At 33.9% G+C, this 27056-nt stretch overlaps 1 protein-coding gene across 1 annotated transcript; it reads right to left on the reverse strand.

Annotated features, from left to right (window-relative positions):
* On the reverse strand, positions 1–27056 carry LOC144977246 (charged multivesicular body protein 1a-like). Its single transcript, XM_078922270.1, has 8 exons — positions 26679–27056; positions 17718–17737; positions 16389–16466; positions 12596–12742; positions 8894–8962; positions 7606–7665; positions 3977–4173; positions 1–3379 (listed from the first exon to the last, which is right to left on the reverse strand). Exons 1-8 carry the CDS (start codon positions 26683–26685, stop codon positions 3358–3360), a joined length of 600 nt encoding a protein of 199 aa, XP_078778396.1. The 5' UTR covers positions 26686–27056; the 3' UTR covers positions 1–3357.

Consider the following 27056-nt stretch of genomic DNA (forward strand, 5'->3'; position numbering starts at 1 on the left):
TTTATATCGATATTAATAACACTTTATTATTTATTTATAATATATTTGCTCATGAACAAAACTCATCACTGTACAAAATTTATATATACAAACATTCTCCTGTCTCCAAAACACTTCAGGCACCACAATGAAAAAAAGGAAAGAGAGAGTAGAGAGAGAGAGGGATCGAGAATAGGATAACCTAATCAAACATGAATTTGATGTCAGCCTTTCATACAAGGTTATCTTCAAATCACGGCTATTTATCAATATACTATCTCCATGTTACCACTGTCTCTCTAAGCTACTAATGGTAACCATTGGTAGCATGACAGATCGCAGGGCCTTGAACACAGAGATGACACATTTGAGGGAATTTGAAGTTATGTCGAAGCAAAAGCGAATTTGGGCTTTTTAAAAATTTGACAACTTGAAGTTATCTGGGGTGATTTTACACAAGAATGCACCTGTATGTATTTTTTTTTTTTTTAATAAAATGATTGCCTCTGTTGCTATTTTTATTCTCTACTGATATAAACTTTGACTTTCTATATGATTAAAGAAACCTTTTGACAAGATGATATGCAGTCGAAGATGAAAATATATGGAACAAAATTTATGTTGGTAGATATAATGCATCCATGATTTGTCATCCATAGGAGAAAGGCCGGAAAAATGATGAGCCATTTTGTCGATAAATCGGTAACACAGAAAATAACGAAAGAATGGAGTCTGTCACTGACATTTGACATCATCTTTTGTAGGATTGAACAATACTACACCTGTAATTAATGTGCGAAACTGGAGTTTAAAAAAAAAATAAAAACATGTTTTAGTAGATCTCAGGTACAATTCTATCTGTAGTCAGGTGATGCTGGGAGGCCCATGGAGCTGGAGTTTAATCCTGGAACCTGTATCACTTAAAGTAGTGTAGCAAAACAATTGCTTACAATTTAAAATCCTTTGGATAGACTGCTTAAATATTTTAAAATTCCACCAGGTCTAATTTGTTTTGTTTTGTTTTTAAGGGTTTTACGGCTCTTGCGACACATTTAGGTCATATCCGCACTAGTATAACGAAGAAAATGGAATAATTAAAATATTCTAGATTTACAATCAAATCACCCAAGAAAAAGGTAAGACAAAGGGGAATTGGTTCAAATAGGGAACAGACATAGATTCCAAGAGCATACTGTCAATGTACTTAACTTGAGATCACCATAAAGTCTCATCCAGACACCGGCAAGGATCCCACAAAGAGGAACACACTCAAATATTTACAAATCATATGTTACAAAAAAAAAAAACCCCACAAAAAACAGTTCTTAACAGAGAGATGATTTACAAGGAAAAAAAAATCATCTCTTAAAACAATAACTATACATTCGACTGTTTCCTTCCCAGCCAAGGACTCTGGTCAGGCTCAGCAAAACTAAGTAATCTCATTCCAAGACAAAGACAGAAAGCAATTGAAAAACTGTTATAGGAGGATAGAAAACACAGCAAGTACGTTCCAACCCACTATGGGAGGTTGGGAACCCCGCCCAGCAGGTCTAATTTAACTTGACTACTGACTCCTGGGTTGAAAGAGGGGTTTTAAAAAAGTTACTGTCAACCAAAGGTTCAAATCTTGTCCATTCGATTTTAAGTTAATGCTCTAGCAAGTGAGCTACAGGAAGTACTACCATCAAGATTAATTACTACTATCAGTATGTTTTAATTAAATATCAACTCAAAGAAAATTCAAGATTTGAGGGGGGGGGATGGGAATCTGCATAAATGGGATAGATGGGGATAGGTTGACCATCCATACATACACCATTGGGTCCAGTCAACACACTTCAAATTTTGCATTATAACCATCTATTGCATTTGGTCCAATACCTTTTTGATGTTACATAATCATCGATTGCTTTTGGTCCACCGCTCATGATGTTATACAAAATCATCCCCCACTTTCCCTTCAGACAAGCTCTTTGATAATAAACAAGTTATCCACCCTCTTCAATTAACCAGCTCATTGATGTTACTCAACCATCTGCAGCCTTTCCACAAGCCCAGTTGAGTGGGTAATATGGTCTGTATATGGATGGTATCGGTTTAATCCCTTTAAATATGGTATAAATTGACATCACATCATTCATGAAACAAAACGTTTCATTCTGAAATAATTATAAATATAACAAATCACACACTGTAACAATCAAGTATTTAAAAATTGGAATTATATATTTTCGAAGCCAGATACCATTATCATTTTGTATCACAAAATTTGCGTATGGGTGAGAATCAATATAAATGATAACTCCTTTTCAGATTTTGTTGCTTAACAATACTTAACAGCAAAAAGTAGCATAGTCCTAAATTTATATTAAATCAATCAACATTTTAAAAAAATTAAGGGGCATAAAAATTTGATTTACACGTGAGACAAATTGATCAACAAAACCCTTTTGATCATTCTATGCTACTGAATAATTATGCGAATTAATTGTTATGATAAAGTCTTTAATATTAAAACTGACCACCAAAATAGATGGTGTGTTCATGACAAGAAGATTTCCATTTTTCAGAATGTCAAGGAGCTTGATTGACTGTTCCGACTATTCTGTAGACTACCAGTTCATAATTAGAATCTGGCTATTTTGTAGACTACAATGTCATTATACATGTTGTCTAAACAGGTTACAATTACACATATTCACCAGCATGTATTCATAAATATATTTGCAAATATTTTGTAACTGTAGATAGCAAAATTATCCTTTTACAATAAATAGAGAAAAGATTAAAATCAAACAACCATCTGTCTTTCACAAACATGCATTTTATCTAATTTACAAGGGTAGGATGAAAAGTCTTGACGCTGCTCTTGTGTTTTCACAACTATAAAAGATATGAAATTGTCAAAGGTATCAAAACAAAACTTAGGTCATTTCCTTTCCGTTAATCATTTTAAATTTCAGCATAGTCACCGTTCACATCCACCCAGAGTCGCCAATTACACCTATAATTTTAAAATACAAATTTAAGGAAAATACTGAGAAACTGAGAATTGAAGAGAGCATTTTTAAATACCATTTTGACAGGATTTTACATGTTTTTTAAATTCCGAAATATCTGATGGGTTACCTAATAAGCCACATCTCACACACACACACACCATATGTATTTAAAACAGCCATTATTACATTTTTAAAAATTCAGAAATCAATGTTGATAACACTGTTGAGAAATTTAAATGAGCTCAGAACCAAGCTCTAGCTACTCAAGAATTTCTCAATACAATGAAATCCCTATCTACAAATCAGCGACCTTTTCAAAACACAATTTAACACATTTTAAATTCTACATGATTGTATTATAAACAATTCAGTACTAATTCCTCAATGCCTGCAACCTGCAGAAGAGTGAGAAAAGAAAGAGAAATGAATTATTTTGCTGCTTGATGGGTTTACCATAGAAAGGAAAGTCCTATATTGGGGTATTCCTGCACTCTTGTAATTATTTGAAAAGATTTTTAAAAAATAGTCCTTCTAAAACCAATGCATCTAGAGTTTACCCTTGTTTTTGTAGTGATAAATGGGCAGTAACGATTGATATATCATCTGTAAACGATGGTAGTCTTTCATAAATTTCTTTTCATCACATGTAACAGACTTGAAAAAAAAGTAATCCTTCAGAGGCACATGGAGCTGTATTTTATCCCAGTTTCTATAGCATGAAATGCACAGTAGCAATTGCTGGCTACAATTAGGATAGGATGCTATTCTATCGCAAAGTACTTTTTCCCAGATCTAACAGGCAATCTGAGTGGATAGGGAGGGGGAGGGAGTGTCAGAAAAAAATCTCAACTTCACACAGTAACGACATCAGTCCCTTTGAGTTTGAGGCAAACTGATCTATTGGGACACCCCCACAGACTTAAAACATAAATCAAAAAACAAAAAAATTAAAATGTAGTAGGTAATTAACAGATTTTAAATCCATGACATACCTCCGTGACAAATCATCTTCTTTACTAGATTCCCCTTCTGCACTGGCAGATTTAACAGAAGCAGATGGAGCCTGGAGGTCTTTCAGCTGATCCATGACTTCAAGGCCATTCTCCTCAGCTACCTGGGAGATCAAGGCTTCCACTTGGTCTTGTGGAGTGGACAATGTCATGGCAGAACCCATACTTCCCTCTAACGTCTGGAGAACCAAATTGAAAGCATGGAAATAAATAGCAATATGTAAAGCTCTAGCAAAAATTCTCCAAATCGTAACCATTAAATCAAATATTCCTAAAATCGCAAGCACACTATCAATAAACAGAATATACACTTGAGCAGTTTCCTTGAAACTCTCGGGACATGAAAAAAAGTTTGAGAAAAACATAGTTCAAGCACAATGTATGATAAGGAATAAATTTGGGGCATTCAAATGAGTTTGAGGGAACTGTGTTCAAGGGAACTACTCAAGCAACAAAGTCCAAAGTACTTCAAAATTGAAAAAAAAATTATAATAATAATATCAAGAAAATTTACCACATATGACTTTAAAACGCTTTTAAACAATCAAATTGTAGTTCAATTTGGTCACAGATCTATATATGAGGAAAAGAAAAGATACCAAATTTCTCCCGATGTATTATCATATATATGAATAATCGTTTTGAATCAAGTTTCAAGTTGCAAGTTCGTCTTTATCTGCAAAAGGCAAATACCCATCACTGCAGATTTTATACAATTATGTAGTTACTTTTTCATTATTGCGTCATTGAGTTAAAAGATAAATGTTTAATAAATGATAAAATTTGTTGTTGTTGGTAAAATCTAGGATTTCTGGTGGGAGAGTGTTCCATTCCTTGATGGTTATTGGGAAGAAAGTTTTTATATGTGTTGGTTCTGTGTGTTGGAATTGAGAATTGACTTACTGTTATAATAATTTCTTGTAAATGTATAGTGTTGTCTTGTAAAATATTGTGGTAAAGTTATTGCTGTTTTGTTGGAATGTATTGTTCTGTGGAGAAGTTGGAGGTGTTTTTCTTTCCGCCTACTCTCCACTGCAACAATTTCAGGGCCTCCGTTATGCATCTTGGTTCGCGCAAGTAATTGTTGGTGGCAAACTGCCCTTTGAACTCGTTTGATTTTCTTGATGTGGCCTTGCTGATAAGGATCCCACACGATGCACACATATTCCAATACAGGGCTGACAAAAGCATTGTATGCCTGTTCTTTCACCTTTGGGGGGCACTGGTACAGGTTCCACTTAAGGAAGCTAAGGGAATGATTTGCATTTGCCACAATAGTATCAATATATTGGTCCCATTTCACTGATTTGTTTAGTTGTACACTCCAGCACAGTTTCCTCAAACTCCTTGGGACATGCAAAAATGTTCGAGGAAACCGTGCCTTGCCATAATGTTTTGATGGGAAGGGGTGTGGGGCAGTGAGGTGAGGCAGTATAGACTTTGCCACGCACCTAAAAGATACCTAGTTTGATATCCATAGCGTTATGTGGCCTTCAGAAACCCACTTCTACATAGCACAATTTGCAGCACTGTGCTGCGACTGAAAACTGGGTCATTCCAATCATCCCTCGGAATAGACCCTAAGGCAAATTTCCACTAGAAGATGAAAAATGGGAACTGTATTATTCATTGATTTCATTGAGATGTTGAGGGAGATAAAGTTATATATGACATACAAAATGTTTGTTTTTGTGTGTGTGTGTGTGTGTGTGTGTGTGATTGGGGGAGGGGGTTGCTAAGTTACAACATTCATTTACTGTCGTAGCCAATCACGGCGAGTGGCATTGAAATTAGAACAAATAGCAAAGTACTAAGAATAAGCAGAGAGGTGTCAGTTATGTTAAACGGTGATGGGGTGAGTGAGTGGCTGTGTGTGTCTGCATGTGTATCATATTGTAAGCATAAACATGCAGTGCAGATAGATACACACAATATAGACATAAGCAACTGTCAATGCCATAGTAAATTACCAATGGTCGAAATCACCTAGCGCATTAAAAAACAAACCATTAATTATTTTTTTTAATTTTTTAATGTTGGCTGGGTGAAATTAGTTCAAGAAAACCATGTTCGAGGCAAAAATTAGTTCAAGGAAGAAATGGAATGATAAAGAATAAGAAGCAAAAAATTCTGGACAATTGAATGAGTTCAAGGAAACCGTGCTGGAGTATATTCCCAAGATTGTGTCCATGTGTTTCAATAACTGACCACTTCTTTGGTAGTCGTAATTAACTTGCTGTTTTTTGTTTGTTATTGACATTACAAAGCATTTTTCGGGGTGGAATTTCATCTGCCAGGTTTGTGCCAAAGATAAAAGTGAGTCAAGGTCATTCTGTAATATGTCTGTGTCATTCTGGGTTTCAATGACTCGAAATAAGAGGCTGTCATCATCTAACAGTTTGAGCTTGGTAAGAGTTGATATGTTTTTTCCTACAATTTGTGTCTGCATTTCTCTTGATTGATATAATATATATGTAAGCACCTCCTTCGCCTAGTGCACAGTACTTCCAGGAAGGCGGTTAGTCAAGGTAGTTGTCATTAAATATGGAATTGCTGTCAATATCTTTGTTTAAGTGTGTTTCCATTGCAATTAGAATACTGGGATGGTGGGTAAGTATAATTTGTTCCAGTTTAAACTTTTGTTTACTCTAATTAAACTGCAACAATTCAGCTTAATAACCATGATTGTGTTTCTTGTCTTTGTTCCTCCACTGTTTCTACTTCGATTGCTGGCCTGATCTAAATTGTCTCTGTGTGTATTTAATTTTTGTGTGTTTATAGTGATCATTTCTGTGGTTTTAATTCATGATAAAGTATGGTGTGAGAAAAATATTGTTTATTAGTGAGTTGTGATCGACATAATTTGGAACCAGGTCTGTGACAGCTCATGGTTTCAATTGTGTGTTGATTACAACCACCACCACGACTGTCATGTCGTAAACATTGGTAAGAAATTTTACATTGCGAATATTGATAATAAATATTACGTTCTGACGATGTAAGGATGGCAATTTGTATAATTCCCAAAATAGGTGATAAAAACAGTTCACAGTGATAAAATGTTGTAAAATAAATTGTATCCATTGCATTAAAATGTAAAAAATCACAATTTACTTAAAAATCAAATTTTTAAAATCATTATAAGTTGCGCAAGAAAGATTCTACAGAGTCACAATCAAGTTGATATATAATTTCAGTGATAAAAAGAAGAATAAACACATAAAAATCAAGAGCAAATGACATACGTCAGCCAGTAAAGCGTTTTTACAGTCATAACCAAAGCAGATTCAACTTTAACAGTGTGACAGGCCTGATGTAATTGAATCATTATTGTAATAATGCCAAAATAATCCTGGGGCTTTTTAGCCACATTAGCCTTATGATTCTCAGAATACTAAGGTCACTTTAGTCAAATAACTCAATATTGCCCAGATAATCTAGCCCTTTGTTTATGGTCTGAAAATAAAATAGAGTGACAAATAGAGCCTTAGACAAGAGAAGGATTACAAAGGAGAAATGAAATGAGAAATGCATCTGAGAAATGGTAAACTTTATTGATTCAATATTGACAAAAGCACTGTCTTATATAAGAAGCAAATGCTGAAACTTACAGCTGTCCTCACGTCAAGATCTTCAAATTGTTTCTCAAATTTCTCCATGACTTGTTCAACCTGATGTGAGAATAATGAAAACAAAATTACTATTGGGTTGAAAACTAGTTGGTAATAGAAAATTGAGAACGCAAAATAATTAGAGAAGAAGAAGAAGAAGAAAAAAAAGAAGAAGAAGAAGAAGAAGAAGAAGAAGAAGAAGAAGAAGAAGAAGAAGAAGAAGAAGAAGAAGAAGAAGAAGAAGAAAGAAGAAGAAGAAGAAGAAGAAGAAGAAGAAGAAGAAGAAGAAGAAGAAGAAGAAGAAGAAGAAGAAAAGAAGAAGAAGAAAGAAGAAGAAGAAGAAAAGAAGAAGAAGAAGAAAAGAAAGAAGAAAGAAGAAGAAGAAGAAGAAGAAGAAGAAGAAGAAGAAGAAGAAGAAGAAGAAAGAAGAAGAAGAAGAAGAAGAAGAAGGAAAAGAAGAAGAAGAAGAAGAAGAAGAAGAAGAAGAAGAAGAAGAAGAAGAAAGAAAGAAGAAGAAGAAGAAGAAGAAGAAGAAGAAGAAGAAGAAGAGAAAGAAGAAAGAAGAAGAAGAAGAAGAAGAAGAAGAAGAAGAAGAAGAAGAAGAAGAAGAAGAAGAAGAAGAAGAAGAAGAAGAAGAGAAGAAGAAGAAGAAGAAGAAGAAGAAGAGAAAGAAGAAGAAGAAGAAGAAGAAGAAGAGAAGAAGAAGAAGAAGAAGAAGAAGAAGAAGAAGAAGAAGAAGAAGAAAGAAGAAGAAGAAGAAGAAGAAGAAGAAGAAGAAGAAGAGAGAAGAAGAAGAAGAAGAAGAAGAAGAAGAAGAAGAAGAAGAGAAGAGAAGAAAGAAGAGAGAAGAAGAAGAAGAAGAAGAAGAAGAAGAAAGAAGAAGAAGAAGAAGAGAAAGAAGAAGAAGAAGAAGAAAGAAGAAGAAGAAGAAGAAGAAGAAGAAGAAGAAGAAAGAAGAAGAAGAAGAAGAAGAAGAAGAAGAAGAAGAAGAAAGAAGAAGAAAGAAGAAGAAGAAGAAGAAGAAGAAGAAGAAGGAAGAAGAAGAAGAAGAAGAAAAGAAGAAGAAGAAGAAGAAGAAGAAGAAGAAAGAAGAAGAAGAAGAAGAAGAAGAAGAAGAAGAAAAAGAAGAAGAGAAGAAGAAGAAGAAGAAGAAGAAGAAAAGAAGAAGAAGAAGAGAAGAAGAAGAAGAGAAGAAGAAGAAGAAGAAGAAGAAGAAGAAGAAGAAGAAGAAGAAGAAGAAGAAGAAGGAAGAAGAAAGAGGATTATGAGAGTGTGGTTTAATGTTTACCTTCTGTAAGTCCATGGATGCCATTGCTTTGTCGAGACCTTTGCATACACCAGCAAGGTCTTTTGTAACCTGAAAAGGAAGATACGTTTTGAGGTCTAACATAAAATTTCATTTGTTAATATTTTTTTTTCACAAATTATTAGTAAACTATTGATTATTATCATAAAATAAGGGTAGTAAATAAGAAGAGTAATAACAAAAATAATACTTATAACAAAGAGAATAAAAAGAATAATAATGATGATGATGTTAACAACAAGAACAATAAGAACATTAACAACAACAACAACAACAATAATAATAATAATAATAATAATAATAATAATAATAATAATAATAATAATAATAATAATAATAATAATAATAATAATAATAATAATAATAATAATAATAATAATAATAAATAATAATAATAATAATAATAATAATAATAATAATAATAATAATAATAATAATAATAATAATAATAATAATAATAATAATAATAATTATAATAGAAAGAAGAATGTGTCAGTCTGTATTTTGTATCCAGTTAATAATTTGTTTCCATAAGTTTCCGCCAGTACAAGTGTTCTTAGCTTTTGAAAGTCATCATGAGTGTAAAGGTGCTGAGGCAATTGAATGTTTCCTTGTGTTGTTGAAATCAGTTCTTTGGTTCTTGTTTCTAAATACATTTGATATTTTTTGAGATCTTGATTCAATGTATAATATCGATTTGAGCCCAGACCCATCAGTCTTGACAGAGAACAGAAACACAGAAAACCCAGACACACCAAGAATAATGAAACATGAGGTTGAGGCAGCAATCCAAAGTTTAAGCTCTAACAAAGCCCCTGGAATAGATAACATCCCAGCAGAACTTTTAAAAAATGGTGGAGAGGAGACAGTGGAGGCAATAACAATTCTATACCAAAAGATAATGAACGAGACTAGTGGCCAAAAGACTGGACACAATCCTTGATTATCCCTCTCCCAAAAAAGGACGATTTGAAAAAGTGCACTAACTATAGGACCATAAGTCTCACTAGCCACCCAAGTAAAATACTTCTGCGGATAATACTAAACAGAATGAAACAAAAAACCTAAGATATCCTGGCAGAAGAGCAAGCTGGTTTTCGAGCTGGAAAGAGCACAGTACAACAAGTCTTCAACAACAGAATTCTGACAGAGAAATTCCTTCAACACCAAAAAGAACTACAGTAAAATTACTTTAAACCGAAAGAAGCTAAACCGAAAAATACCTTAAACCACAAAGAATTTAATAAATTGTATTAGTTTCTTCATTATCTTTGTACTAATTCTTACGATGAACCAAAATACTTCTAAGCAGGACTTTCTTTAAACCGAAACAACTTGAGAGCACCTTCCCTTTCTCTCTCTCTATTTTTCTTCAAGAATTCGGGAAGGTGGCGACACTTAATAATGCCTGGCGATATTAAACAAAGAGCGTAAGTATAAGATGAGGGTGAGGGGTGGGGTGGGGGGTAGGCAAACACTTCAATCACTGCACTTAGTCTTGGCCAACACCACAATCGCACAGACTGGAAAAGGAAGACAACGGGTGACTGGCAGGCGAAAAATGAGGAAAGAGAGGGAGTTGGGGTGTAGAATCACGTAAGTGAGATAATCTCGCTCGTATGTTGATGCTTTGGAACTGACTGGATTTTCAACACGACAATATGGGGGGTAGTAGACAACTTACCATTGACATGCCATTTCATTTCCACTTTGTTTAAATGTGTGTGTGTGAGGGGCTAAAGGGGAGGGGGAGGTTCTATGTAATTAGGCCTTTGAACCTAATGGCTTTTCAAAAAAAGAGGGGTGTGTAGTAGACAGCTTAGCATTGACACGCCTTTTCATTTCCATTTCACTTCACCTCTGAGTAGCTTATCAATTATCGCACGAGAACTTTCGATCTTATTTTAGCTTTACATTTTACCAAAAGATGTCTAAAAGAAAGTACTGTGCTTACACGTTGGAGTTTAAAATCAAAATACTATGTGAAGTCGATGAAAAAAAGGTTGATCAAGACAGAGATATATAAAAAACACGGCATCCCGAACTCAACTCTTTCAACAATTTTGAATGAAAAACGAAAACCCCCAAAAATATTTTTAAAACACACCAAAAAAAATCAAATTAAATTTTTTTTCAAAAATAATTTTTTAAATGGTTACGAAGACGGCATTTATTCAACAACTCCATTTAAGGGGAAACCCATGATACGATTAAATGAGCAAATTCCTTAACTAGTTACTCCTTTTCAAAATCATCGCAAAACGGGAACTTGCTTTAAACCAAAATGTCTTTAAACAGAAATGGTTTAGAAGGTCCCCAAAATTTTGGTTTAAAGTACTTCTTCTGTATTTCACAATTTTCATAGACTTCCGGAGAGCATTTGACAAGGCATGGCATGATGGTTGGTGGGATACACCACGCTTTTATGGTTTCGAAGAGGGTCTAATCCAAATAATCGAAGTACTCTATAGTACTGTGACAAGTGCAGTTCTCAACAATAACGAGCTTGGTGAGTTCTTCTGAACAAATGTGGGCGTCAGACAAGGCTACATACTCTCCCCAATGCTCTACAACGTCTTCCTAGAGAAAAGTATGAGCGAAGCTCTCAAAAATCATCATCCCTCTCTATCAATTGGCGGATGAAAATTGTGTAATTTGTATTTTGCTGATGACATAGACCTCATGGCTGAAAGAACTACAAGATATAACTAACTCACTTGCACATAAAGCAATGCAGTACAGCATGGAAATAAGTACAGAAAAGTCTCAGATACTGGTAAACAGCAAAACTGATGGACATGCAGAAATTTCAATCTATAATGAAAACCTCGAGAAAGTGTCAACATTTAAATACTTAGGTGTTCTGCAAATCAAGGATAGTACCAGTATAACTGAGATTAAGGCAAGAATAGGAATGTCAACAGCAACACTAACGAGATTGCTGATAATATGGAAAAGTCCAATCAATTTCGAAATAAAAATTAAACAGTACGAATCACTGGTACTTTCCATCATACTATACAACTGCGAGTCATGGACATTAACTGAGGAATTAGAGCGCAGAATCTCTGCTTTTGAGATGAAAAGTTATCAAAAACTCCTGCGGGTGCTGTATACAGAACACAGAACCAATAAAGACAACTGGGAGAGGTGCAAGATCGTGAAGGACGACAGGAACCCCTCATCACCACAGTTAGGAGTAAACTGTCATGGTTTAGCCACAATGTGAGGCATAAAGGTTTATGCAAAACGGTGATGGAGGGTACCCTTGAAGGAGGAAGAAGAAGAGGTAGACAAAGGAAAGTTTGGATGGAAAATATCAAGGAATGGACAGGAATGAAGATGGAAGAACTCTTGGAGAAGGCCAACAATAGAGAAGCATGGCAGAAAGTGATGAGACCTGCATCCCGTGTATCCCACCAACGATCATCAGAGCATGGGATGAATGAATGAATGAATGAATGATTCAATGTTGTTGGAAGTGAAGTTGGTGTACTTCCTCTGTATATGGCTCCTTGTTAGAAGTAATCATCCATCATCGTTTGTGCTGTAATAATTTCATATCATCAGTTTCCATCTTGGCTGCTTTATTTGCTTACTGACTGGTTGTCCCTGCATCTGTCATATATATCTTCACTACTGATGTTGTCTTGCCAATGTACCCCATAAATATTATTAACTCACATTTTTCAGAGCTAACCCGGTCTGTACTTTGGCCTGCACTGCGTCTACTCGGGCTGAAAATCGCAGATAATTCAAGGACTCATTCTTTTTTCGAATTGCATTTTCAGCATAGATCTGAGCACCCTCAACATTCTTTTGCATCAAGGCCTGTGGACATAGAATAAATTTTAAGAGTCAGTTAATGGGTTAATGATGGAAAGTAAGAAAATATTTGTTTCATGCTCAATATACTTCACAATCTTACCTTCATTCCCCAGGAATGCAAGAATAAGCACAATTTCAAAATTTAATTTGCCAGGTTTTAATAATTGACTAGCTAATACCTCTGTGTTGAACAGAGTTTTTTTCTTTAACAGTTTGAGAGTTTAATGTCACAGGTTACTGACCATTGAAAAAAAAAAATCATTATTCCTCATGTAAACATAACCATAGGTCAAGCTGAACAAATTGGCATGACGTGCTATTGGATATTTAAAAAACTGTGGTCACTTGTTATGTAAGTCATTTTGAGAAAGTTTTGCAATGTGACCAATGACGCGAGCACAGGAAATGAAATATAGATTTTCCCTAATGGAACACAACTTTGTTACTATTACTTCAATTTGTGATTTCACCATCAGCTTGACATATTTAAGCTAATGCATACATACATGCCTTATATAAGCATTTATACAAATTCCTGTAGTCCAAAAGTTTTCGGGCCCAGAGTTGACAGTGGCTTCCTGTGGTAGGAAATCAATGAGGATCACACCTCTAATGTCCCAAAACATTGTTGCCATAAGTTTCCCAGCTGATTTCTCAGTTTTGAATTCTTTGGTCTTTGTCTCTTTGATTCAATTTCATAATGATGAACCCCAGTTTTACAAATGATTATTCTACTGAGAAAGTTGCTATCTCTCCCACTTAGCCGGAGAAACTCAGAACAGCCTTGTGGTCTGGAGTCAACTACCTAGGTACCGTGCACAGACATTTGAGCATCCCAAGGATTTAACAAGTTGATGGGCACTTCCATGACTGATTTCAAGGTCTCCTGTTACCTCATCAAGAGATATTCTTCTGTCAGATTTGATCAATGCTTTTGTCTTTAACTGATTCACTGAGTTGACATAGCTTGGAGAGCGACCATCACGAGATAAAAACAAGGTTGAGGAGGTGTCAGATTGTGTGTTGGATTACATCTCATTTTCTTCTAACTGATGATATATACATTCAACCCCCCTGAAAACACTGCTTCAACCTAAGGCCTGAGTTTTATAAACTTTCACAAGACGTTTGAAAATATTACTCACTTTTTCTCCTCCGAGAACAAGAAATTCAATGACAGCTCTCTGTCGCTGACAGACATCCATAGGGGCAGCCAATTTTAACTGCCATAATTTTGTCAAATTTGAGGGAATTAAAAATATCAAAATTGAGCTAGAATGACATCATTGTGGAAAATAAATGAACTCAGTAGGAGATGTGTCCCATTTCTTTTGGACTCAGCCTCGTATATACCTAGTCCAGAACTATATTGACTGGAGTGATAGACACATTAACATCGTGCAAGGGAGTTGTTGCTCATTTTGAAGAGTGTTGTCCTCTATTTTGTTTTCATCACAATAATTTTGTCCCACAATATAGTCAGTTAAGTTTGTATTATTTCTTTCACTGTACAATAAACAAATCACAAAAAGGCTTGCAAGAAAATGAATCAAAAGTTATTGTGTTTGTGGTGTCGGTTTATGTTGTCAAAATAATGCCATCAAAGAGTGGAGCTTAAATGTTAAAGAGAGGTCACACATTTACCTGCTGCTAAGCTCAATGATCATCTACACATGATAATATTGAAATTACAAAAAAAAAACCTCACATTATGATTTTTGGTGAACATATAAACTTTTTTTTGTAAGAAAGGAGCGTGGGTCAAAGTTGGCAATGGTCACTTCGCCTGAAAGTGTTGAATGCCATACACAAAAAACCTGAAAAAATCCAATGACTAACCAAGCTGGTAATCCAACAAAATTATGTGACACTTACAAAATCACTAAATATAAAAGTATCTGTAATAGTTGATCTAGTAGTGTTGTATATGATTCAGACTCACCAATACTATAAAATGTACTGGAAATAATACTGTATGCAAACATCAAAGATAGTTTGAAAATATGTCGTATAACCTTACTCTTTGTAAACATTTAATGAATTGTCCTTTCCATTAAAATATTAAAGGCCTACAATATTATTCAAATAAAAGGCCAGAAAGTGTTGTTTTGTTGTAATTTGTACTTTATATTATAAGGCAGGTTACAATATCTTTGTTACCGAAACCTAGTAGTTATGCAGCTTATAAATACAACCCAAGAATCTCTCAATTTTCAAACCATATTCCAAAGGTAAAAAAAAAAAAAGAAGAGTAAACTAAGCCAATCACCATTGCTTTATTCTAATATATTATCTCTGTAAACCCAGATGATTTAATGGATAGTTGCAAATGGAGAGAGAGAGAGAGAGAGAGAGAGAGAGAGAGAGAGAGAGAGAGAGAGAGAGAGAGAGAGAGAGAGAGAGAGGGGGGGGGAGAGGGGGAGACTAAGCTACCGGAATAATTCATGAATTGATCTTATGAATTCTTTTACCAAAAAAAAAAGAAGAAAGAAAGAGAGAGAGAGAGAGAGAGAGAGAGAGAGAGAGAGAGAGAGAGAGAGAGAGAGAGAGAGAGAGTGAGAGAGTGAGTGAGTGACAGAGGTGAGAGAGAGAGAGGAGAGAGAGAGAGAGAGAGAGAGAGAGAGAGAGAGAGAGAGAGAGAGAGAGAGGAGAGAGAGAGAGAGAGAGAGAGAGAGAGAGATTAAAAAGGCAGTAGGCACCTACAACAGAGTAAAAAAATCTAGACCCATTTGTCCCTCCCCTTCCCCTCCATCAACTAATCAAAGAACACCATTGGTCTTCTGTATCAATTGTGACATCTGGCGCCATTGTGTCTGGCCCGACGTCATAAAAAAGGGACCGTCACCAATTTCACGAGACTGAGTACAGGTGTCAAAATATGACATAAGACATAATGGCGATTTTGTGGTTTTGAGGAAGATGTTTGACACGGCAAATGCAGTGGAAAATTTATGAGAAATTCCCAAAATCCTGGAATTCCACGGAAGATTATCATCACTGAGTGTAATAGTGGCATATGCAGGTAAACTATCAACTCCATCAACCGGCAAGACCTGCCTAGAAATTCTCATTCGCCGGCATTTCCGGCGTACACGGGCAAACTTTGACCCATGGAAAGGACACCATTCTTAACAAACAGATTTGGAAATTCACAAACTTGATGCGTACGCATCGTGAGGAAAATGTTAACGATCAGACTACTTTTTAAACTCAAAGATGCCCTGTGAAAATTGTTTGCAATTACAGTATATCAAACATATAAAAATAAATGGACATGTCTTCAGAGAACTTTAGCATAATAGATTATGCTATTAAAAAATATACATCTGAATATCTGTGTAAAAAATTAAAGGAACAAAGCATTTTATATTACGACAACCAAATAGATTGATTGTGGCAATATCCTCATGCCCACAACTACATTCTGATATAAATCTCACCATTTACTCTAGTAAAATTTTGGAACAAAATATACAAAGGCGCCAATTAATGAATCTGCTAAATCTAATATTGGCGAAAATCAAGCAACTGATATATCTCATGCAATGCAAATTATCTCGTAAGAATACTTTTGTGTTTTGTACTCTTATTAAACATAGCAAATCAGCCAGTTATTCATTTACAGATGAGTTGATTAAAAAACTCTTACCTTCTTGACTTTTCCTTGCTGAACTTTTTGTTCCTTTTCAGCTTTCCTAGCAAGACGATCTAATTGTTTGGCAGTAAACTGCAAAAATTGAAAATAATTTTTGAAAGATTATCTTTCTATACTCCTGAAGATAACATTCATCAATAATACAACTCGGAACAGAAATCTCTAGCACTTAACTGTGAGTGTCATTGCGCTTCTAAAAATAATCATGAAAGGGAAATGACATACTTCATGGGAATAAGACAGGGAACCTTACATTAGAAATATGTAGATATGTTTGTCAAGAGGTAATATTAAATACAAAAGCTGATCATCTCTATAATGCTGAACGAATATCAATAACTTTTGGATTTTTAAGAATAAAAACTCAGTCACTGCAATAAAGGCTTTTTCATTCTCTTAAATTCAGATTTATATAAATACAAGCATAGCTGTCCATTCAATGAATGTGATGATAAGTTGATCAACTCCAAATTTATGGTTCAAATGTTGAATAAAATTTGAACTCAATTTTCGACTTTGTAAGAGAACTCCACAAAGCTTTTTATTTGGGCAAAGAGAGATATTTTCTGTTTTTAATATCTTATATATTATATATCTCGCTCACTCATCATAGAATTCTTTCCCAATGTTAAGAATGGAAAATGGTTCAAATAAATTTTAAGACAATGACTGTATCAAAAATAATGAGAGGAACCCCTAACTGGTATCAATTGAATGCAAGTACTCCCACCTCATTGTCGTACTCGCAAACCGAAAGGTTGACACAACCTATGTGCTAAAAATGATGGTGTCTCTTTTCGATGTGATTTGACGAAACAACTTTGACTTTTCTATAAAATCATCAGGATGTCTAATCAATCTTATAATAGGTACATGCAAACCATATTCTTGTCAATTGTAAACACCATGCAAAAATTGTGAGGATTGGTCTAATGGTTTCAGAGCCTTAGTGTTACAAAAGATCTTATATATAATAAGATAAGTAAAGTTCAGAAATTAATATTAAGCGACAGGTTAATGCTTTTCAGCATGGCTCAGCAGTATGGTATTTGCTTCATACCCGAAAGGTACAAAATTCAACCATTCTGCATGGCCTTGAGCAAGTCACCTCCTCCTAGTCACTGAGACTGATGCCTGGGTTATTCCAGTCTTCCCTTGGAATAGACTCAAAAGACAAATTTTCCCTTGGGGATGAATAAAGGGAATTTAATATCTATTTATTTTATTTTTATAAAAACTGTTTTGACATGATTTGTCACAACTGTCTTGTACACAGAAGGGTTTTATTGACACGAAAGTAATTGATATTATCTTCTGACTTACCCGTAACTGGAACAACATATCTGAGGAAATAAAAATGATAGTCTCTGAATAAACTTCCCTACTATAACAAATTATTATACCAAATACAATCAGACTTTAAGTTGTTAGCTATTCTAAAGCCTTAGTTTCGATGTGTACTTATCTTAAGGTCTGATAACAATTTGTGTTATGGGCTCTTTGTTGTGATTGAAATATTCTCAAACAAAATGAAAGTAATGTCCTGTTCACCCATTCCCATAATTGTGTTCAGTTACCAGACCTGCAAATATGTGCACATAGCTTGGTGTAATGAGTTAATTTCACCACTTCACGAAGCTGACTTCGCTGCCACCATCTTCCCAATTGAATTCATATGTTGACATGACATCTTGTTTGACTAATCAATGCAATTTCTTGTCAGGTTTGACCTAAGCGTTATTTTTTTTTCCCTAGGAATCTAGGAATGTGTTGGTACTTGGTTAAACTTAAAGAAAACACCAGAATGACTGTCCTCTAAGTTGGCATCAAGATTTCAATCACCACAGCACAGTTGGACGTTGACTCACACGTTGGACCAGCTAAGCCAAAAGGCTTTGCAAAAAATTTCAAAGGAAAAAACCCAGTGACTTGTGATTCAAAGGAAGAAAAAAAAAACAAAATCAAAAATGAATGTGGTAAATCATTAATGAATAAACTAAATTTTTATACATCAAGAGCTATTCTTCCAGGGTTCATCCCATGTTCATTCACCATAAAATCTTTTTCTTTCCTTCCACTGTTCTAGCTCTCTTCCATCCTTTCATGAAAAGTGTCTAATTACATATTTTGTATCAAATCATTATTCTTCCTTTGGGTTTTAGTGTTTTCTTGACTCACTTGTTTTATTACAATTACTTTATAATCCCCCTTATATTGAACCTTATCCATTTGTGGAGTAGGTTTTGTGACATGGCTTGTAACAGCAGCCTATAGTGCACAGGATAGGTTCGAGCCCAGACTATTGTTTTCATTTGGATTACAAACACACTTCAACCACAAAACTCTGAAGCACTTTTTACAGATAATTTAGCTCTAACTTTCCAGTATATATATATATATTCAAATAGAAGCATCATTTCTAGACACAAAGCAGTTTGAATTTTGTAATTATCTCAATGAGGGCCAAAGTTGAAGGGAGGGGGGGTCAAAAATATAAAAAGCAAAAAAATCGCTTTTTAAATAGAAGACATCCATATTTACTACAAATTATTTTTATAGAGATACATTATCACCACAACAGCATTTGCACATCACATTCATACACACAAATAAAAAATATAGCCCTTCTGTAACATAGACCAAAGATTTTGACTTTATTTACCCCCTGTTTTGTTTTTAGTTTTCCTTTTGACTATGCAATGTGATACTTTATGAGGAGATTTGTGTGCGACTTCATCCTCGCTGACCGTTTGCATTCTCAGTACTCAGAGTCAGTATGTCGGTCGTGATACTAAATTAGTTTTCAGATATTGATATTGACTTTTAGATATCTTATGTCTTATATTGCAAATTATGATATAAAATTGAAATATAAATGTGATAGTCGCACACAGCCATTTATTACACCAGAAATCTTTCACTTTAGTTTACTACCGCCTCACCCCCAATGAGAACGACCCACCGTCGATGACGGGGAGACCACCGTGTAGTTACGTCATAACAGATGTGCAGAACGTGAGAACTGGCCTATATTTATCCCTGCAGGTAGAATGCACCGCTTGGATTTCATTGTCAGTCAGGCTATAGGACAGATTTCGTAAAATCGTTCATTTTTACACTGCAATTGCTGACCATACACTTCTTCTATATTTTTCTATTTTATATGGATATAACGGCCACATTTTCATCTTCAAGACGCAATTATTTTCATTGATATCAAGAAATGGTGAGTATACTTTATTCTTTCTTGAAAAATGTATATTTTTCTATTTAAAATTAACCTGAAAAATATTTTTAATTGTTTAAAAAATTCAAATTGATGTTATCTGAGTTTTGTTACCCTAACACATGGTAGTTAATATAAGAGTAATAATCTACTTTTAATATAGCATTTATTTCCATGATTTGTAATGACAGGTTTCTGCACAATGAATGTGTAAGTGTAGACACATCTTGTCTAATTCTTTGTTGGCTAACAAAATAGTCCAGTATTCAGACAAACTCCTGAGACATAAGAACACGATGAAAACGTTATTGTTGTTGTTTTATGGTGACGATGATGATGATGATGATGTTGATGATGATAGCGCAGTAATAATAGTAGTAGTAATAGTAGTAGTAATAGTAGTAGTAGTAGTAGTAGAAGTAGTAGTAGTAGTAGTAGTAGTAGTACACACACACAAACTTAGTAGTAGTAGTAGTAGTAGTAGTAGTAGTAGTAGTAGTAGTAGTAGTAGTAGTAGTAGTAGTAGTAGTAGTAGTAGTAGTAGTAGTAGTAGTAGTAGTAGTAGTAGTAGTAGTAGTAGTAGTAGTAGTACACACACACACACTCAGAGAGAGAGAGAGAGAGAGAGAGAGAGAGGGAGTGTGTGTGTGTGTGTGTGTGTGTGTGTGTGTATAAAACTCGTGTACGCACATTTTTTAGCACGGAACGATTTTCATTGCTTGTTCAGTCAAGTTCTCATGATTTCTCTGTGAAAATTGAAATTTGAACCTATAACTTTCACACCGATTTGCCATTCCGTCTTCACGATTCGCACCTTCCCTCGATATTCTTCTACATCGCCCGTTGGTACAGTCAACGGGCGTGAGAAAAGAGGGTTGATAGATATATTATGACATCATCAAAAGCGATGTGATCAAAGGTGGCGGATGATTGTGTAACATCAAAAGCCCGGTGGACTGCGCTACAAGGCCGAACATTCGACGGGATATGTGATTTGAGTGGGAGGGGCTTATTTGACTTTGCCGATGACCGACTGGTGGACGATTGAAATTATAATTGTCCTTTTTCAGCAGCCAATTGGAAATGGGTAATTGTAAACATCTGATTGGTGCTCCATGGATAGAAAGCAGTTTGGATGTCATGGGATGAAATTGCTGGAGCGGTGGAGTCAATTTGAAATGAATTGAAAGTAATTTGGGGCGTTTTCTAGGTGTCAAATAAGACTCTCGCAGACCGGTTATAAATCAATTGTTTTGGCCGCAAATGCTACAGTAAACTTCTTTCTCTATCTTATTTTTGCTAAAAATATTTCAGAGTGGGTATGTAGGCGATTCCATTTTGAATGACGGGCATTTAGAACTATATTTTAAAGGAAAATTATTACGTTATTATTATTAGCAGGCATCTAGGCGATCACTATCGTATTATTACTAACAATCAATAATATTATTATAACTCTTATTATTACAATTATTATTATTATTATTATTATTATTATTATTATTATTTTATTATTATTATTATTATTATTATTATTATTATTATTATTATTATTATTATTATTATTACAGTATGATAAAAAGTATTGCCTCAATGCAAATGGACTCCGAATATGCTGTGAAAGGGCTCAAATGAGATATGTGGTTAAAAAAACATTTCATGCAAACTGCTCCAGAATGAGCAAGTGAAATTCCACCGGTGAAAAAGAATTAAGAAAACAGAACGTTGGTTAATTAGATGCTGTTTCTGTGACATGTAACAATCAGCTGTTCCTTACAATAATCGTGAGGTTTTACGTATGTTAATAAAAAGTATAAAAATGTGTTAAGATCTATACAAAGTTCAGAGGAATACTTTTAACTTATCTTTACCTATGATTGTCAATTTATTTTAAAATAACAGTTCATTTTGATTATCTGATCATTAATCCTCCCGTCCTTTTCAATGCATTTATAACGATTTTTTATTGTCAAAATATGGATATTATTTATTTTTTACTATTATTATTATTATTAATAATAATATTATTATTACAGTGGTGATCAAGAGTAAGATAAATAAACTGATATTATATGATTATTAGTAGTATTAGTATTACATCGATATCACGTGTTTCAACTGATTCACAATGATCATTTCTGTTATCCACGATGCTTCGGTTGTTCAATAAGCAGTCCATTTTCAACAAATTTCCATTTTAAATAGTATTAGCTATCTGGTCGGCGTCCTTTTTTTTTCTGTCGCAGCACTGGAGAGAGAGGGAGAGCGAGAGAGAGAAAGAGCGAGAGAGAAAGAGAGAGAGAGAGAGAGAGAGAGAGAGAGAGAGAGAGAGTGTGTGTGTGTGTAAGTGTGTGTGTGTGTTGGTGTACATAAAACTAATTTATGCAACGTTTTACCACGAAACAATTTTCATTCTACCACCTCAGTTTAATCTCTCATCAGTTCTCTCTGACAATTGAACTTTGAACCTACAACTTTAACACAGCTACGTCATTCCATCTTCACGATTCGCACCTCATCGCGATATTCTTTTATGTTGACTCGTGGTACAGTCAACGGGGTTGAGAGAAGATAAATATTGAGTGACATCATCAAAAGCGATGTGATCAAAGCTGGCGGATGGTTGTGTAACATCAAAGACCAGTGACTGGTCTACAAGGCCTATCATATTCGTGGGTATGTGTGATTTGAGTAGGAGGAGCTTTCTTGACTTTGCTGATGACCGACTGTTGGACAATTGAAATTAGAATTGTCCTTATTCAGCAGCCAATTGGAAATAGGCAATTGTAAAAAGCTGATTGGACGCTCCATGGAAAGAAAGCAGTTTGAGGGACATGGAAGGAATTTGCAGGAGAGCGCAAGTGGGGAGGAGTAAAATATATTGAATGAATTGATAGTAATTTGTGGGCGTTGGGAAGTTAAATAAAACTCTCGGAAACAGGTGATGAGTCAATTCTTTGGCTGCAAATGATTCAGTAAAATTCTTTATTCTTTCTTTCTTTCTTTTTTTAATTTCCTTTCTGTCAGGGTGGACATACAGGCGAATTCCAATTTTTTTTAAACGGGCATTTAGAATTTAGCAGGCAGTTAGGTGATAGCCACTATATTATTTTCATGAAAATGATCATTATCATCATCATCATTATTATCATTATTATTATTATTGTAATTATTATTATTATTATTATTATTATTATTATTATTATTATTATCATTATTATTATTATACAGTTTAGATCTATACAAACGTCAAAGGAATGCATATAACATATCTTCTCCTAAGAATTGTCAATTGCCATTACTAAAACTAAAACCAGTTCGTTTTGATCATTTGATCAACAAACCCCTACAGTTTGGTGATCACGCATTTTTTTATGCTGTCAAAAAAGGATATTGCTGTACAGGTGAGCGGATATCTCAACAATGCTTCATTACAAAACGACTTTGATTGTATCTTTCTACTCTGTGAATATGATGATTATTGCAGTATTTCTCATTTATTTGTATAAACTCAGATAACTATGTAATTTTTGATTATATCGTTTGAAGTAATTAAAATTTCTGACCCATTTTTATGGTTATTTCCTATAAAATCTAATCCCAAATGATCTACTAAAATTATATCAAATAAAAGTATGTAAATCACTAGTTATGACTCTAAAATATCTTATTGCAACATCTAATAATCTCTTTACTACGCTACTTTGAACTTGAGAAAAAAAAATCATCAAAATAGGAAAAATTGCTCAGTCTCCCTTTCAGCACATGCCGTGACTCGCCATCTGTTATGAACTAGCGTCCGGCAAAATTTACCTGTCGAACTAAAGTGAAAGCAGTAAACGGCTGTGCGCATGATTTTATTGATGACACAATACTTCACACAGGACAGTAAAGAAAGTTGGACTATTGCTTATTGCCTTACTCATTTTGTTTGTAGCTATGCACAGTCATTTTACTGACTCAATGATAGCTTATATTCATGCACACTGACTGAATGATTTGTAATATTTTGGGATCTGTAAAAGTTTTGGTTCTTAGCGCTGAATTGAAATACTCTAGCAAAGAGGCATATTTTAGGTCAATTTTGAAGTTATATCGCTCGACAGAATCAGAAAAAAATTTAATCAAATTATCTATCAGCTTCAAATTGTAAAATCGTTTCGTGGGAATAATGTCAGGTGGACAAAAAATATGATGAAGTGAAAAAATGAAAATCATGCAGATAACGATTCTTCACCTTTATTCGCTCTCGTATCTCAAAACTAACTCATGCGACATCCGACGGGTTTTGCCAAACCAGCACACATATGTGTAACAAGCTTTTAGATAAAAACTACTTGTAATTTGAAAATGAATATTTTTTTTTTAAAGAATTATGTGACCCTTCTAGAAAAAAAACTTCCAATGTAATTCACTTGTCTTTACACATACACTTTGTTCGGATGGTCTAGTCAGTTATTATCTTTGTCAGCTTTTTTATAAACATAGGGAAGAGATGTCTCAAAAGTTTGTGAAGAAAGGCTGTCGTTATTGACAGACATGTCTACCAATAAGGATGGACAATTATTCGCAGATAGTGTTTGTCAATAATAAAAGGCCAGGTTTTTATTATACAAAGGAACACAGCAGAAAAGACCAAACTAGTCGTGAAAAAAGCCAAATAATCTTGAAAAAATGCCAGTGGTAATTTGTGTCCCAAAATCAATTAATATCAAGTGATCAAATCCAGCATGGTCCACCAACCATTAAAAATTTCACTACCTCCCTACCTGTTAAATTTACTGACCTTCTTTTGTTTCTCTAATTTGTTAATTCTCACCACTTTTTTGAGGATATTGATGACAGTTAGAGATTTGTTTATTCTTGGACGACTCTAGGCATAGGTGTTGTCCGACACTCTACCAACCACACCTACTATTTTCCCTGTCTTCCTCAGACAAAATAATATTTATCATAGCACTTCCACAAAACAAAATTCAACAACATTATATCCCAATCAGAGATGAAACTAACTATCACAGCAATGAAACAAAACTGGAGGGAAATTATCTAACACATAATATGTGAACTTTAAGTCACACAGATGTCCATGTGGATAGACAGCCCAGTGGGTTAGCCCACCTTTCATTATTTCCTTTTTGCAGGATTGGTTTGAATTCGCTCCCTCTTTTATTTTTCAATATGATGTTAGATAATTGTTTTCCCTTTTGTTCTGGTTCTAAACTGAGAAGATGTTTTTTTAATTGAATTTTTTTTTCTACCATTATAGTTCAGTTTTTATTCATATATTTAGCTCTAATTATTTGTTCTGTTCTGTTTTGTTATTTTTTTCAATATTATAAAATTATTATTATTATTATTATTAATAATATTATTATTATTATTATTATTATTATTATCATTTTTCTTATCATCATTGTCATTATTATCATTTTTATGATTATTATCATTATTATTATTTTATCATATCATCATCACCATTATCATTATTATTATTATTATTATTATTATTATTATTATTATTATTATTATTACTACTACTATATCATCATCACCATTATTATTATTATTATTATTATTATTATTATTATTATTATTATTATTATTATTATTATTATTATTATTATTATTATTATTATTATTATTATTATTGTTTTTGTTCGATTTCTGAGTGTGAATTTCTTACAATTGCTTTAGGGTTTTTTTTCTTGGTTTTTCTTAAATATATTTTTCCTCTGATCACTTTTACGTGTTTATGATCGAGATTATTTATTTGTACATTTAATTTAATTATTTGTTTTTGTCTCTGTTTATATGATTGTTTCTTAATTAGTTTTTCTTTTACTTTACTTTCTCTTCTTTTTTGCCTGGAATATCTTTTTTCTGAGCAAGATATTATATATATATATATATATATATATATATATATATATATATATATATATATATATATATATATATATATATATATATATATATATATATAGGGGCGGGGTTCTATTGATTGATTTGATATATATATATATATATATATATATACAGAGCTGCCAATCCTTCACATTCCAAAAGTGGAATCAAAACATCAGAAAATAGGAATTTGAGACAAAAAATAGGAATATTATTAATGGATAATTCTGTTGCAAAGAGACTGCCAACTTTGCCACCAAACACATAAAAACAGTATTCTCTCATATCAGATAAAAGTTAGGTGAATGGGGAAGGGGTAAAGGGGAACAATCAATTTTCCTACTTAGCTACATATGTCGGCATTCCTTTTTTTTTTAAATATCATCTTTCAAACACACATTCGAACCCACAGCGTCGATTCTGACAAGCCTTCTAAGACAGACGACTTTTACCATTCGGCCATGACATCCACATGAATGTCGACACATATTGTGTATTAGTAGCCTACTAATACTATCCACGATTCATCGATTGGTTTATTGTTGATTAAAATGTTATGCTTTTTTATTGATAATCTAATAACTTTACTTATTTAGGATATGTGCTTTAAGAAACGTCTGCCAATAACCAATTTTCTTTATTGGCAGACATGGCTTAGAATAATCACAGTGATTTGTTTATATAATGTAATATTTATCACTGTTCTTCATTAATTTGTCATTACCATTTTCAATATTTTCGCCTGTCGTTATTCCCAGTCCCAGACACATAAATGACAAAGATATTTTATTAACTTTCCTTATTTTTATCATGTGCATTTGGAAACATTCTGTATTCTGGAATGTGGATAATTGTTTAAAATAATTAAAAGAGCGGAGTTTCAAATATATGTGTCTGCTGGGGACTGGGGGATAAAATCACAGCGTATTTTCATCAATCAACTTTTACCATGTTTTATCATTGTTATGTCACGGAGTATACAAATTCAATGCTATCAGTACGACATTTTCTGAGCGATACCTAGCAGGTAACTCGACGATATCGCTCTGCTAGATATACTATAATCTAGAGAATTAACAATAACTGAGTAACAGTAACAGAGTGACACCAAAATTCTATCAAATGAAATGTCTGCCTAATTTATGACTTACCATCCATTGCTGAAATGTTCTAAAGATACGACAGAATTGTATCTGTATGTATTTGAGATGAAACAAGTGACAATGACTGGATTCCCTGTCTTGTGGATATAAATAAATAAATGGGAATAATATGTTCCTCCTCTTTTGCAATAGGCTACAGCTACAACAGATACAACAGTACAGTTTCTAATTTCTCGGATGATTATGATGTCATTTTTGTCACTCCAAAACAAGGAAGCGTCGGTTAAATAAGATATCGCTTTTTAATTTGAAATTATTGTGCCATTCGCTCAGACCATGGAGCTCTTCTAGGCTCAGACTCAAGTAGGGTAGTGTGTAAAGTATCTTACTCAGGGACACAACACTGTGACTAGCATTTCGATCATT

This window comes from Berghia stephanieae, chromosome 7, assembly GCF_034508935.2.
Source record: "Berghia stephanieae isolate SIO BIC M18660-M18661 chromosome 7, UCSD_Bste_1.3, whole genome shotgun sequence".
Classification (NCBI taxonomy): domain Eukaryota; kingdom Metazoa; phylum Mollusca; class Gastropoda; order Nudibranchia; family Aeolidiidae; genus Berghia; species Berghia stephanieae.

Coding starts and splice junctions, on each gene's coding strand:
- LOC144977246 (XM_078922270.1), bottom strand. Junction 12,743..16,388: donor AGCAAGGAAAAGTCAAGAAG/GTAAGAGTTTTT, acceptor CTATGTCCACAG/GCCTTGATGCAAAAGAATGT. Junction 4,174..7,605: donor ATCTTGACGTGAGGACAGCT/GTAAGTTTCAGC, acceptor TTGGTTCTCCAG/ACGTTAGAGGGAAGTATGGG.